The 13,886-nt window shown below is 33.1% G+C and overlaps 1 protein-coding gene and 1 non-coding gene across 4 annotated transcripts; both read left to right on the forward strand.

Annotated features, from left to right (window-relative positions):
• Positions 1 to 1,607: 1,607 nt before the first annotated feature.
• Positions 1,608 to 1,680, forward strand: TRNAK-CUU (transfer RNA lysine (anticodon CUU)). Its single transcript has one exon. It is a non-coding gene; the product is annotated as a tRNA-Lys (tRNA).
• A 347-nt stretch (positions 1,681 to 2,027) lies between these two features.
• On the forward strand, positions 2,028 to 12,721 carry CPI1 (cyclopropyl isomerase). 3 transcript variants are annotated; one of them, XM_086453468.1, is made up of 8 exons: positions 2,028 to 2,268; positions 8,148 to 8,281; positions 9,542 to 9,625; positions 10,077 to 10,118; positions 10,318 to 10,428; positions 10,947 to 11,138; positions 12,004 to 12,101; positions 12,287 to 12,721. In XM_086453468.1, the coding sequence occupies exons 1-8, from the start codon at positions 2,199 to 2,201 to the stop codon at positions 12,471 to 12,473; spliced, it is 918 nt and encodes a 305-aa protein (XP_086309594.1). In that variant the 5' UTR covers positions 2,028 to 2,198; the 3' UTR covers positions 12,474 to 12,721. The 3 variants fall into 3 exon arrangements, with proteins under 3 accessions (XP_086309594.1, XP_086309595.1, XP_086309593.1); XM_086453467.1 differs by having other exon boundaries at positions 2,029 to 2,268; positions 8,139 to 8,281; XM_086453469.1 differs by lacking the exon at positions 8,148 to 8,281.
• Positions 12,722 to 13,886: the final 1,165 nt, after the last annotated feature.

Here is a 13,886-nt window from a genome sequence, read left to right on the forward strand (position 1 = left end):
TGATGTTTTTGCTAAAACCATATTTAGATCTGATTCATGTATCCAAATGATGACTTGAAGTCAAAACCTATTTTTTAAAAGAGAAGCCTTGACCATTACACCCAATCGTTGTTGATTGATGAAAGACATCCTTAAAAATATAAAAGTACAACTTGAGAAGTAATATATATCATTCCGATCTTGACGGATATAGAGATGGAGCTGTATTTGACTCGAATAAAGAGACATCAACTCATATTCGACCCATATTTTAATTTAGATATACTTGAAGGAACTAAACCCATTAAATTCGCATCCGGATTATTCGTATTTTAGAAAAAATATGTCCCATTTTAAGCCATACTTTTAGTTAATTTAAAAAAAAAAAAAAAAAAAAACCCCTTCCTATACACATTCGCTGAACGGAGAGTGTAATGGGCACGAATCGACGCATTTTAGAGGAGTTACAAATTTTAATTCAAGTATACAACCTAATAATAGTGAAAAACTAGAAATCTTCTTGTTCACTCGTTTCTTGTAGATATCTACTCTTCTAACTACTACTAGCTTAGATTCAATGGACAATAAAATCAATCTCACTGAAATTAGGGTTTTTTCCGCCCACTTATGGGTTCCCATCCCCCTTCTTTTAATTGATTTAGACACCACCCTTGGGTTGGTTGAAATACTCCCCTCCTCTCATCAAACTAATGACATGCCCACTTATCTTTAATGTAAATACTTAGTTCAACCACAGTCTGCCCCATTTGACCCGCCCCATTTGACCCACTCATCTTTAATGTCAATACAACGAAGGAATGATCCAATGTTAATAAGTCAAAAGAACATGGGTAGAGTTGTGGAGATTTGAATGATATAGAGACACTTTTACACACATTTTACCACTCAACTAATTAAAGTTTTTTTTATAACATCACTAATATAAATGCATATATAATGTACATAATCGTGACGGGTTAGCATATAAAAACCGTCCTCACCTCGTATCCTAATAAAATTTTAATTTTCAATGCCGAAATCGTTTAAAATAGTGAAAAATCGACCCTATAGGGGAGGGGGTCTATGATTATGTGTGCACCTCCATGTTAGCCATGTGTGAAACGATGTCAATTTTAACGTCTCTCCAACACAACTCATCTATTAAATACAGTTTGTCCTCTCAAATAAAAAAAATCTTAACTGCGCCCTTGCCCCTTATATACCAATTAATTTTTGAGATAAATCCCTAAGGGTATAACTTAAGGGGTGATTCAAACTCAAGGGGTCTCTTTCTTGAGATGTGGTCTGAGCCATTCACCAATCCTTGGGGTTGATAAAATTTACAAAAGAGTAATGATTTTCTGACTCCCTTGCATAGCATACTCAAAGTACTCTCCTGATGTGTCATGTGCTAGAACCATAGATCTGTGTATCCCAAACAGAGACAAGTCATGATTTTCAAATCCATCCCTTACCCCCCCCCCCCCCCCAAATGGAATTTAATATTTTGTTTTAATTCATTTTTCAACATTTATAGGGTGGTGATTTAAAAAAAATAAAAAAAGTCAAAGGAATCTATGATGAGATAATAAATGTGGTTTAGTTTGTTAAGGCCTAAAGATCAACAAGCCCGTCTAGCTCAGTTGGTAGAGCGCAAGGCTCTTAACCTTGTGGTCGTGGGTTCGAGCCCCACGGTGGGCGTGTAATATTTTTCTTTTATTCTCATAAAATATGCCCTTTTTATTTATTTATTTATTTATGACGAATCATTATATTCTTCGGATTTGGAATTCGTCTTGTCTCCATTCTCCTAAACAAAGGTTTTAGCTGTCAACACGTGCCAACACCATCATGTCACATGCAAACAATAATGCAATGTGGGCCCACCATAGTAGCAGCTGCACTCCCATCACATGGGGTCTTCCAGATGTAATAGAGAGTTACTATTGCTACACAAACGTTTACTAACGCCACACCAACCTTGTGCTTTATATGTGAGTTGGTGTGGCATTAGTAAACGTTGGTGGAAACCCTACTTAGAATCCTCACCTCTAAATTCTAATTCAGAAGAAAGCTACCAGATATTCTCGTCTTAGTTCTTATTGGCTGTTCCACTCGAGACTTATGAGAGAGAAAGTGAAACCTGCCACTGCCCGCTAAACCTTCACGAGCAGAAACCCTAGAATTTTTAATCTTCTCTGCTGATTTTAGAGCTATACATGGCGCAGTTGAACGCCTTTTCGTCTTCTTCTTCCACCAAACCGATCTTCAATGACGCCAATAAACCCAGTAAGCTTCGTCTCTAGTTTTGATTCCCTAATATCTATTTATTTTAATTTACATTTCTTGTTCTAAACTGCTAAAATTCATTTTTTTAAAACATGATTTGATGTTCCCATTGGAAGTTATTTAATGGGTTTCCGATATTTTTACCTGTTTACAGAGAAATAAGAACCACTGAAAAAATTATCCACGATTTTGGTTCAAGAGTCGTTAATTTGAAGTAAAAGAAATGAATAATTAGAGGCATAGACCAGGAATAGGCGATCTGAAGAACAAAAAAAATTGTCTTTTGATGGTTTGTTTTGTGGGTATGAAGTAATTTTTTTTATAAATCTAATTTCAGAATCACCTCTGTATCATAATTTGAAGTAAAAGAGATGAGTAATTAGGGGCATTGGTCAGGAAGGCGATTTGAAGAACAAAAAAATTAAAAAGGTAGACATTCCATGGCCAAGGGATCAATTTGCAATCCCAGGGGTCTATTGCAAGATGGAAATTAGTGACTTTACTTTGTTTTTTATTTAAGTTTAGTGGGGTTTGAAATTTAGGAGAGATAAAGTTACGAAAATTAGGTATTTTAGTTTTATCAGGACTCTTGGTTGATTTTCTTTATTTATAGATTGTATTAGGGTTTATTTACAGAGAACAAATGGAATAAACATGAAATTTCTGTTCTCTTTTGAATGTTGGTGTATTCAACATAGTTGATGCCATGGAAATCATTGGGGTGATTTCAAGGTAAATATCATTGTTTTTTCTTTTCTTTAATGTTTTTCTTATCATCTATCTTTTTTTTTATTTTATGAGAAATCAAGAAACCATCAAGAACCCTTTAAATCCTTTCAAGAACCCAAACCATAAATTTTGTTTTCTTGATTTTTTTTCAATAAATTTTGAATTCTTGATTCTTGATTTTCTTGAAGTCTTGGATTCTTGAATCTTGGTTCTTGAAACCCTTTTCTTGATTCTTGATTCTTGATTCTTGATTCTTGAAACCTACAAACCTTTAACCTTTTTCTCTATCTTACAATAATTGAAATAAAATTTTCATCTTACTTTTTGGGTTTACCCTATCCTGACCCAATTCGTAAATCCAATCTCGAATCCTTAGTCCTTACCCAATCCTAGACCAAATTCTTAACCCAACCCCAAATCAGATTTTTCTAAATCCTCTATTTTTCCTAAATCAAATTCCATTTTTCTTATCTCCCCTCATCGTCTTGCATCTCTTCAGTTTACAGACAATACAATTGCTTCATTGGATGCCTAATAAGATCAAAAATTTTACACTTAAGATACATTCTTAGTTGTTTTGAAGAGGTTTTGGTCTTTGGATTAACCTTGCAAAAGCCTTGTGTTTCACATTGACGATTTGGCAAACCTACAAATGTGTGTGGTTTCCTTGTAGTCTTAAATGGGTTTCCTCTCTTTTAAACTACTTGATCTTCTTTTAGAGACTTCTTACAAGTTGGAAAGAAAACTAATGTTTCAAAAAGGATTCATTTCTCTAAAGAGAAAAGTTAGTCTCTCAAAAGCATTCCAAAAAACTCCCTATTTATAACTCATCCCTCTTCTACATTTTTATAATTGTTGCAAGTGTTTGAGAAAGTGATCTGGTGAATTCTTTCTGAAGGATATAGACAACACTCAAAAAATTCAACCTGGTCGATGCCCATAAGGATTTACACTAATTTAAACCGAACTTTCAACTTTACACTAACTACCTTGAATCAAACTACCTATTTAAAATTTTACATTAATTCCCACAAATAACCATTACCCATCTTAGAAAATCATAGGTAAATTTAATTTACATCATAAATGAGCTCAAATTACCACTACTAGTTCCCATTTATTCCTACTATTTTATACCAACTGCTTTGAATCCAACTACCAATTTCAAATTTTACATTAATTTCCTCAAATTAACACTATCCATCTTATAAAATCATAGATACATTTAATTTACATTATAAACGAGCTCAAATTATCCACTAACAGTTCTCACATGTTCTAACAACACTTCAAACAGTCAAATTTCTTCTTGTAGTTTACACAAAAGTGGTAAAAAATAATATATTATTAAATCAGAAATTTTTTTTCCATAAAAATAGTAGAAATATATTCGAGATGTTACCTCGTATAGTTTGTACGGAATAATGATTCCAAGAAAAAGAGTAAGCCAGAAAGGTGTGTAGAGAAGGAATAACATTCCCTCCCCCCCCCCCCATCTCTTACTCTGATTGTTGACAAACCAAAGACTAGAAGAAGAAGCTAAACCTACACACTCTATAGTAGGATATCAGAAATCAATAATGAGACCTATAAACCCACTAAAGTGAGGAAATTTTTTCAATGAGATTGATTTTATTGCCCATAGAGTAGATTTCGACAAGAAAAAAGTGAACAAGAAGATTTCCTACTTTCCACTAGTGTTGGGTTGTATAATTGGATTAAGATTTGTAACTCTTCTAAAATGCGCCAATCTGTGCGCATTATGCTCTCCACCAATGTGGACGAGTCAACGCACATGTATAGGAAGGGTATTTTTGTAATTAACTAGAATAACATTTGTAATTTAAAATATTTATTAAAAATTGGTTTTGAAGATTACAAATTAAAATGGGGATTCTTGTTGGATGTTGAAGCTTATGAGAGACCACCATGTGTCCTTTTTTGGCGGAGGTGTAAGACCATGGGCTTTTGGAGTTGGCATGAGCTTAGCATGGGCTTGACATTTTGTTTTTGGTTTTGGGCTTGGGTTATGGACTTAGGATGGTTTAGGTTTGGGTATTTGGACTAGGCTTGAATGTGGACTTGGTATTCGGTTAGGGTATGGATAATGGGTTGGTCAATAGAAAGTGAGTTTGGATTAGGGAACGAGTATGAAATTGTGCCGGCTTATGGATTTGGAGTAATAGGTTATGGATGAGGTTATATAGATGGATTATGAACAAGGTTGGGCATGTAAAACAATATGAAATGGTGCATGTGTGCGTGTATGCATGAAGAAGTGTGCCAAGTGACAATTATTATGTAACGTGGACCAATTTGAGGGTTTTAAGCTCTTAATTGAAATCAACTTTAGATTTTGAAAAATTAGGCTTTTTCTAACGGGTTCATGCAAATTTGGGATCTCTACAAAACATATTTGGGATCGAGCTTTTGACAGTAAAGTAAAATGTTAAAAGATATTGACCCATGAGCATCCACATGAATAGCCATGTTATTTTAGAGAAGCAAAAAAAAAATCAAATCAAATCAAAATGGTGAGATTGAAATTGTTGGTTTTGTATTTTGCATCGAACTTGATTTTTGGCTAGCATTTTCAGAGTTAAAAAGACCATTAAAGTGAATGACTCGTACGCCTTTTCTTAATCTAGCCAAATGTTTTTGAGTTAGTTGTATTTACTAGCATCCAAAAAGCTAACAAGTAGCTATGTTTATTTGAACATTTAAAAATTATAACAACCTAAGTTTTTTTCATGAAATATTTTTACGAAGTATGGTTGTTGGTTGAGGTGCTATAGGCTTTTATATGGGAAAGTAGAACTTGTCAATTATCATACAACGACTTCAATAGAAGATAATTCCAAACAAACAAAAAAATTTCCAAGAAATATCATTGGAAAAACATAAATATTTTCGAACAAATTTTTTTTACTAATGTAATGCTGGCTATGGGGTTTGAACCCATGTGCACTTCTGTGCAGAAGATCTTAAGTCTTCCCCCCTAACCTCTTGGGCAAGCCAATAGTTTTGAAAGAAAATTTAAAAATATTTTATTATTTTAATACTAAAGGGAGAACCAATTAAAAATTATACATTAATTCTAAGAAAAGTAGTCCTTTTCTCTCCATGTCCGGTTACCACATCATGTATGTTCCCAATAAAATTTCTAGAGCCATCAGAAATTTTTAGATTGTTATAATTTTTAAATGTTTTAATAAACACATCTACTTGTTCGTTTCTTGGATGCTAGCAAATACGACCAACTCAAAAGTATTTGGCCCGATTAAGAGAAGACGTACAAGTCATTCACTTTAATGGTCTTTTTAATTGTGAAAATGTTAGCTACAAATCAAGTTCGATGCAAAATATAGAATCAACGATTTCAATCCCACCATTTTGATTTGATTTGATTTGTTTTGGCTTCTCTAAAATGATATGGCTATTTATGTGAATGCTCATGGGTCAATATCTTTTAACATTTTACGTTATTTGTCAAAAGCTCGATCCCCAATATGTTTCTTATTGATGAATCAATAATTAGCTTCATTAAGCATAACTAATAGAGTCGTGATAAATTGCCGCGCTAAAACGTAAAGGTCTGTATGCGATTGACGTGGCAAGTACACATGGTTGAGAAAAAACAGGGACAATCAAACCAAGAACCGAATCGAAACAAAACACAAATCACACACAATTTTATGTGGTTTACTCAAGATTGTGAGGTGCGTCCACGGATCACATCGATTCCACTATTAAGAGATACTTTGAAGTTACAAATTACCTTTCACCAAAAACGAGAAAAATATAAATACCTCACGGAACCTAGTTAGGGTTTTACATAATATTAGTGAAATTATAAAAATACCATTGAAAAAATTTCTTTTGGGGAAGAAGCCCTTGAACCCCCCATAGGGGGGTTGTTGGCCCCCCTCAAACCCTCCATCAAGCTCAATGTCAAGTTCAACTGACTTGAAGGCATGGCTTGATTTATAGTACCTCTTTGTTGACCGATACTATCAGGCTCTACAGACCACAACACGCAAGACCATAGATCTTTTTCTTCGGGATACAGGGAAAAAGATCTACGGTTTTGTGCACTTGCCATGTCAACCGCATATAGACTGTGTATGTTTTAGCATGTTATTTTATCATTAGTCTTACTAATTTTATTAAAAGAATTCTTTGGCCATCCCAATTTTTGTCTGGAACCACTTCTACTCCACCCTCTCTCGTTACAATAGTAAATATCATAAGATTAATTTGTATACGTTAATCCACAAAATCTTATACTTATATAAATTATAAACATTTAAATCATTGTATTTTCAAATAGATGTCATGCCCATTTATCTAGTTATTCTCTTACGTATTAAGAAAAAGTGGCTTAAAATTATTATTTTTTTCCCCAAAACCAATCATATTCAAACTCTCAGATTATTTTCGTCAAAAAATGAAGGGAATTACAATCCCTTGATCCTACAATCACGTTAGAAACTTTTTAAAATTATAAAACAACATTCTTTTATTACTATATCTTTAAAATCTGTTAAGTTAATTTTTTTTACCATTATAATGAAAGAAGTAAAGTAGAAGTGATTCGACACCAAAATTTGGATTTCAAAGATGACCCCTTCTTTATATTTCAACTTAATATAATTAAGGTTATTTTGGTCAATAATAAAAAAATGCAATCCCACGTCACTAAAATCATGTTGACAAGTTTTAAAAATTTTAAAAATATCCCATTTTAATGTGTAATCTTCAAAACCAATCTTTAATAAATATTTTAAATTATAAATAAGCCTTTCAGATACATGTGTGTTTGCACATGCTATTTCTTATTAATTACAAAAATACCCTTACTACACACGTGCATTGACTCGTCCACATTGGTGGAGAGTGTAATGCACATGGACCGGCACATCTTAGAAGAGTTTCAAATCTTAATCTAATTATACAACCCAATAGTAGTGGAAAGCAGGAAATCTTCCTTTTCACTCTTTTATTGCTGATATTCACTCTGCTGACTGCTACTAGTTTACACCCTATGGGTGGTAAAATCAATCTCATTGAAAATTAAGGATTTTTTCCTCACTTTAGTGGGTTTATAGGTCTCATTATTGATTTCTGATATCGTGCTATAGAGTGTGCAGGTTTAGCTTCTTCTTCTAGTCTTTGGTTTGCCAATAATCAGAGTAAGAGATGGGGGGAAATGTTCTTCCTTCTCTACACACCTTTCTGGCTTACTCTCTGTCTTGGAATCATTATTCCCTACAAACTATATGAGGTAACATCTCGATTATATTTCTGCTATTTTTATGGAAAAATTTTAATTTTTTTTTCCGGTTTAATAATAGATCATTTTTTATCTAGGCTGTGTAAACTACAAGCAGAAATTTGACTGTTTGAAGTGTTATTAGAATAAATGGGAACTGTTAGTGGATAATTTAGCTTGTTTACAATGTAAATTAAATGTATCTATGATTTTATAAGATGGGTAGTGTTAATTTGAGGAAATTAATGTAAAATTTGAAATGGGTAGTTGGATTCAAGGCAATTAGTGTAAAATTGTAAGAATAAATGAGAACTGGTAGTGGGTAATTTGAGCTCATATACGATGTAAATTAAATCTACCTATGATTTTCTAAGATGGGTAGTGGTAATTTGAGGGAATTAATGTAAAATTTGAAATAGGTAGTTGGATTCAAGGTACTTAGTGTAAAGTTGGAAATTTGGTAGAAATTAGCATAAATCCTTTTCTAGGCATCGACTAGGTTGATATTTTTGAGTGTTGTCTATATCCTTCGAAGGAAGTCACTAGATCACTATCTTGAACTCTTGCAACGATTATAGAAATGTAGAAGAAGGGATAAATTATAAATAGGGAGTTTTTTGGAGTGCTTTTGAGAGACTGAATTTTCTCTTTAGAGAAATGAATCAAAGTTTAGAGGAGAGGAAACCTATTTGAGATTACAAGGAAACCACACACATTTGGAGGTTCGCCAAATTGTTAGTGACAAACACAAGGCTTTCAACAAGGTTAATCCAAAGACCAAAACCTAAACAACTAAGAATGTATCTTGAGTGTAAAAAAGTTGATCTTGCTAGGCATCCAATAAAGCAATTGTATTGTCCATAAACTGAAGATAATAACTAGATGAAATGAAAAATCACCGGCTTTAAACCCCCATACGACTATGTCCCTCACATTTCTTCTCTACACCATTTTACCAACGACTTCAACAACTACAAATGAAAAAGAATAGAGAGATGTTTTCATGTAAGCATGATCTCTAAAATATCTTTTGGATTGTTTCATCCGATTATTATTATTATTTTTTATGGAGTTATTGCTGTATTTTAGTTTCAAAAGTTGGAATACCAAACACTTGTCGACATCTTGACACTTCACACCTCTGCTATGTGTCTAGGTAACACTAGCTAGATCATTACTTTCTTTTTAGGATGACTCAGGAAAACTTCTGATTAGTCCTCTTCATTTTTCCATAATCAGATTTTAATGCAATTCTTCTTTGGTAATTGACAGAGCTTCACCGAGTTGGAGTACCTACTTCTGGGGTTGGTATCCGCAGTTCCCTCTTTCTTGATACCACTTCTTATCGTTGGAAAGGTGAATCCTTTAATTTTTACTTTTCTCCAAGCAATTTACCTATTACAACTTTTTATCTTAATGGTGTTTGCTTTCTTTTCATGATGTGCTACTTGCATTCTTGTTTAGAAGCAACACGTAACTCTCTTAAACTAAGAATTCCACTCTCGTCATGTTTTATTCAAATGTTGAAGAGGATTTCTAAAATATTGTATATTCCATTTATTTTACCTTTTTGTAGTGGGTATTTGTTTTTAGCATTATTGTTTATATATTTTGTGAGAAAGGTATACAAAATTTTTATTTTTCGCTACTTAAGGGATTGCAGCTTCATTAGTAGCTAGAATGCCTTACCCATGGGGAAATCTTAGTTGTTGGAATGCCGTAACCTACAAAAAACCTTAGAAACCTACTTTTATTTATTATTATTTTTTGTACCCTTAAAGTTTCATTTTAGGATTGGTTTTTGCAGGTTGATAGCAGCATGTGTTGGAAGGACCGTTATTGGGTAAAGGTACGTGCTTTCCTATGATAATTTCTAATTTACCACAAACAAAAAAGGCCATTGAATTGAAAGCACTGATGTTTGACCATTTACTCCCCGCTAACACATTTAGCTCTTCCTTGTCCAATTTACGGGTGCTTTTCATAGAAAATTAACTCTCGAAAGAATATTTTGTATGAATTAAACTAAAACTTTTTTGTTGTGGCAGGCTAGTCTCTGGACTATAATTTTCAGTTATGTCGGGAACTACTTTTGGACCCATTATTTCTTCACAGTATTGGGAGCTTCATATACTTTTCCCTCATATAAGATGAATGATGTAAGCTACTGGAAACAATTGTGCCTTGGATGTGGTGGTGTGTACTATTTGTTTGTATTTGGGGCAAATTTTTAACAAACTGCACCGGAATGAGCAGGCATTAGTCTTAATAACTTCTTAGTATACTGTCTTTTATATCTTGGGTTTTTCTTTCTAATATGCAACTTTGGTCGCATATTCGGTTTTTTTATAATGAGTTATTATATTTATAAGAATGCATGTGTGCATGCATTTCCAGCTTTCAAAAATTATATATCAAACTTTCAGTTTTAATTCATTATTCCACGAGGAATAACTTCCCTATTGTGTTCGTTTGTATTAGGAGTTACGCATATGGTTGCATTGATTATCTTATATCTATATGAACTTCACAATCTTCCATGGGTATATGTTGTGCATGTTGACATTCAATATGGCATTATAAGTAGCATCCATCTTAACTAGTTTATTTACTTACTTCTTGGGCTAATGAAGTACATTAGTTTTACATTTATACTTATATTGTTGGTTCTGTGTAGGTACCACACACAACGTTCCTTCTGACTCATGTTTGCTTCCTATTTTACCATGTCGCATCAAATATAACACTTCGCCGACTACGTCATTCTATTGCTGACTTGCCAGAGTCGATTCAGTGGGTAACTGAAGCTGCATGGATTTTGGCCCTCTCTTATTTCATAGCATACTTGGAGACCCTCGCTATCTCTAATGTATGTAACAATGTGATTATCTGTCTTATAGTTGTTATTGCCATTCTTTCAATTGATATTTTTGTAGCTATTCAGTTTTTTCATTGGCCAGCATTCAACAACTTGAATGTCAGAAATGGCTGTTTCAAGGAGGGATTTAGGTTTAAGTAAATGCTTCTGAAAAGCTGAGCAAACATGAATTATATGGGAAAATTTGGTTGTTTCAAGGATGGAATGGATTGAAAGATATTGCAGTAAATATTTAAGAAATAAAAATATAGTTAATGGGTTTAGGTCCAAGCCATAGTTCTACAACGGGGAAAAAACACGTACTTTTTTTTTTTGGGATAAGTAATATACTGTGAAGAGAGTTTTTTTTTTTTCTTTCATAAGTAAATGTGATGGTATTAAAAAGTGGTCGAGATGACCAACAAAGAAGTACGGCACACTTACAGGTCCTGGAAACAATCACCCAAATCTACTTACCCTATAAAATCCTCAACAAACACACCTTTGAATTCTTCGAAGGCTTTACACCAATAAAACAAGAAACCTTTGATCTCCACAATAATACTATCTAGAGAAACCTCTTTTCCATAAAAAAATTCGGTGATTCCTTTCTTTCACGACATGACGATGTTGACCCAACTCTATATTAGGCACATCCTCATAGAACCTTACTCTATAAGTGATAGCCATTATATATTGCTTCTGAAACTCAAAAAACTCATTGGGATTATGATTTTTGTAGGGAAACAGTAAATCTGTCTCTTATTTTAAGTTGAATAGGTTGCAAAATATTTATTTGTGTACTCATGCAAGAACTGACCCATAATGCTTATTGATCTTTGATTGTACTCTTTGATTTTGTTTTGAACATTTGCAGTTCCCTTACTATCAATTCGTGGACCGAGCATCGATGTACAAAGTGGGATCCCTGTTCTATGCAATCTATTTTATCGTAAGCTTCCCAATGTTTTTGAGGTAAGAATTTGATTCTTCAAGTTCAAAGTACCATGTTTGAGTGTTTATCAGGAAAAATGTGGATGTTATTCATGACTCCTGAGTCAGAAATTGCTTTCTTTAGTAAAAGTATTTTATGCTTTCTTTTGGATCACTTGGACCATTTATATTCTAATTTTTTTGGACTAATTCCATCTTATAAACAGGATTGATGAGAAACTTGGTGACCCATGGGACTTACCCAGAGTGGCTATCGACGCGTTGGGTGCTGCAATGCTTGTCACAATAATTCTTGATTTATGGCGCATTTTTCTGGGACCCATAATTCCAGCACTGGATTCAAAACAATGCTTTCAACCAGGGCTACCATGGTTCTCAGGATATGCTAAATAAGAATGAGAAGACATCTAATGGAAGATAAGAAACTCGTGTTTAAGTGACCAACTGCAGAAGTAGGGTTGGGTTTTCTTGTGTTTGATCTGTATTTGTCTTTGTACCAAGTCTCGGTTGTAACCATTGGTGTCGTCATATTTCACATTTAGTCATTAAAATTTGAGCAATGTTTGAAGGCTGTATTTGTAATCCATCAATGGGGGACGTTTTCCCATCTTTATAGGCATGTTGGTGTTGGTTTCTCTTTAGAGTATCCGATTTGTTAAGCTGGTTTGTGACCAAAGAGTTCATCGGGACTTCGGGGCTCTGTGCCTTTTATTCATCACAAGCCAAACTTGAGAGCTTATGCTCGTTGTTCTCTCTAAAAATATCGAACCTCACTCCTTTTAATAAAATCTTTTAAGAGTAATGCATCATATCTGATTGAAAATACAATCTTATTTGAACCTATTAGTTTGGTGTGATGTAGATGTTGGATTCATAAAGGATGCTATCCATTTTGTTAATCTCGAGCATCTCCAGCCATGGGTCTAATTTTCACTTAAATTTGAGTAAAAGCTTCGTTTGATATGAACCACTCTAGTGGTAAACTAAAAAAATTAAGTTAGTCTTACTAATTTAGAAAGATTTCAAATGGGTCTCGAGCTCCCATGTGGCATCCTAAAACATGATTCAATGCCACAAAGTTTGGGGAAACTTTTTTAGACAAAAAAAGTTAATTTTCACTGTTGAATTTTAACTTTAAATTTAAAAGTTTGATAGCCGCCCATTTTCAACATCTTGAATGAAATCTAGAATAATTTTTTTTGTTTCTTTGAATATGAGTTTTTTCCATTAAATCTAAAAGGCTCTATTGTTGGATTGCCGATGTGGTAATCAGCATGGGCCCAACGACGCTTAGTAAGATTTGAAATTTACTAAATAAATAAGAATAATATTTTTCCTAAGTAAAATATAACTGTTGAAAGTTAAATTTTACTTAAACTCTCTTTCAATTTAAGTCCGACTTTGATTCAAGGAGTGGAGAGCGAAAAAAGGACGGTTTTACTCAAATTTTGAATTTGAATCAGACTTTGGGTCAGGCAGATGGATCAACCATTTCAAGATCCAACAATATGTGAGAAAATATACAAATGATATTGTTTTTATTTTTATTTTTTATAGAGGAATTTCTCTTTTTTGATAACTTCCATCATCATATCAACTTTTTCTTACTAGAAAATTAATTAAGAGCAAATTAATTTTCATAAGTGTGGAGATTTTCTTTTAATTATTTATTATTACTAGAAAATTGTACTTGCACTGTGTGTGAATTATTATTCATATTTTAATAATTTAGTCTAATATTCAATTTACTTAATAAATAACTTTTTTAATAATATATAATTTTAATAAAAATGTATGTAAAATTTT

Source organism: Akebia trifoliata, chromosome 9, assembly GCF_017979445.1.
Source record: "Akebia trifoliata isolate Shusen 1 chromosome 9, ASM1797944v1, whole genome shotgun sequence".
Lineage (NCBI taxonomy): Eukaryota > Viridiplantae > Streptophyta > Magnoliopsida > Ranunculales > Lardizabalaceae > Akebia > Akebia trifoliata.

Excerpts from the sequence above, each read along its gene's own strand:
- CPI1 (XM_086453467.1), top strand. The coding sequence starts at position 2,199 with ATGGCGCAGTTGAACGCCTTTTCGTCTTCTTCTTCCACCAAACCGATC. Across the intron at positions 10,119-10,317 it reads AGGACCGTTATTGGGTAAAG|GCTAGTCTCTGGACTATAAT; the intron begins GTACGTGCTTTC and ends TTGTTGTGGCAG. Across the intron at positions 11,139-12,003 it reads AGACCCTCGCTATCTCTAAT|TTCCCTTACTATCAATTCGT; the intron begins GTATGTAACAAT and ends GAACATTTGCAG.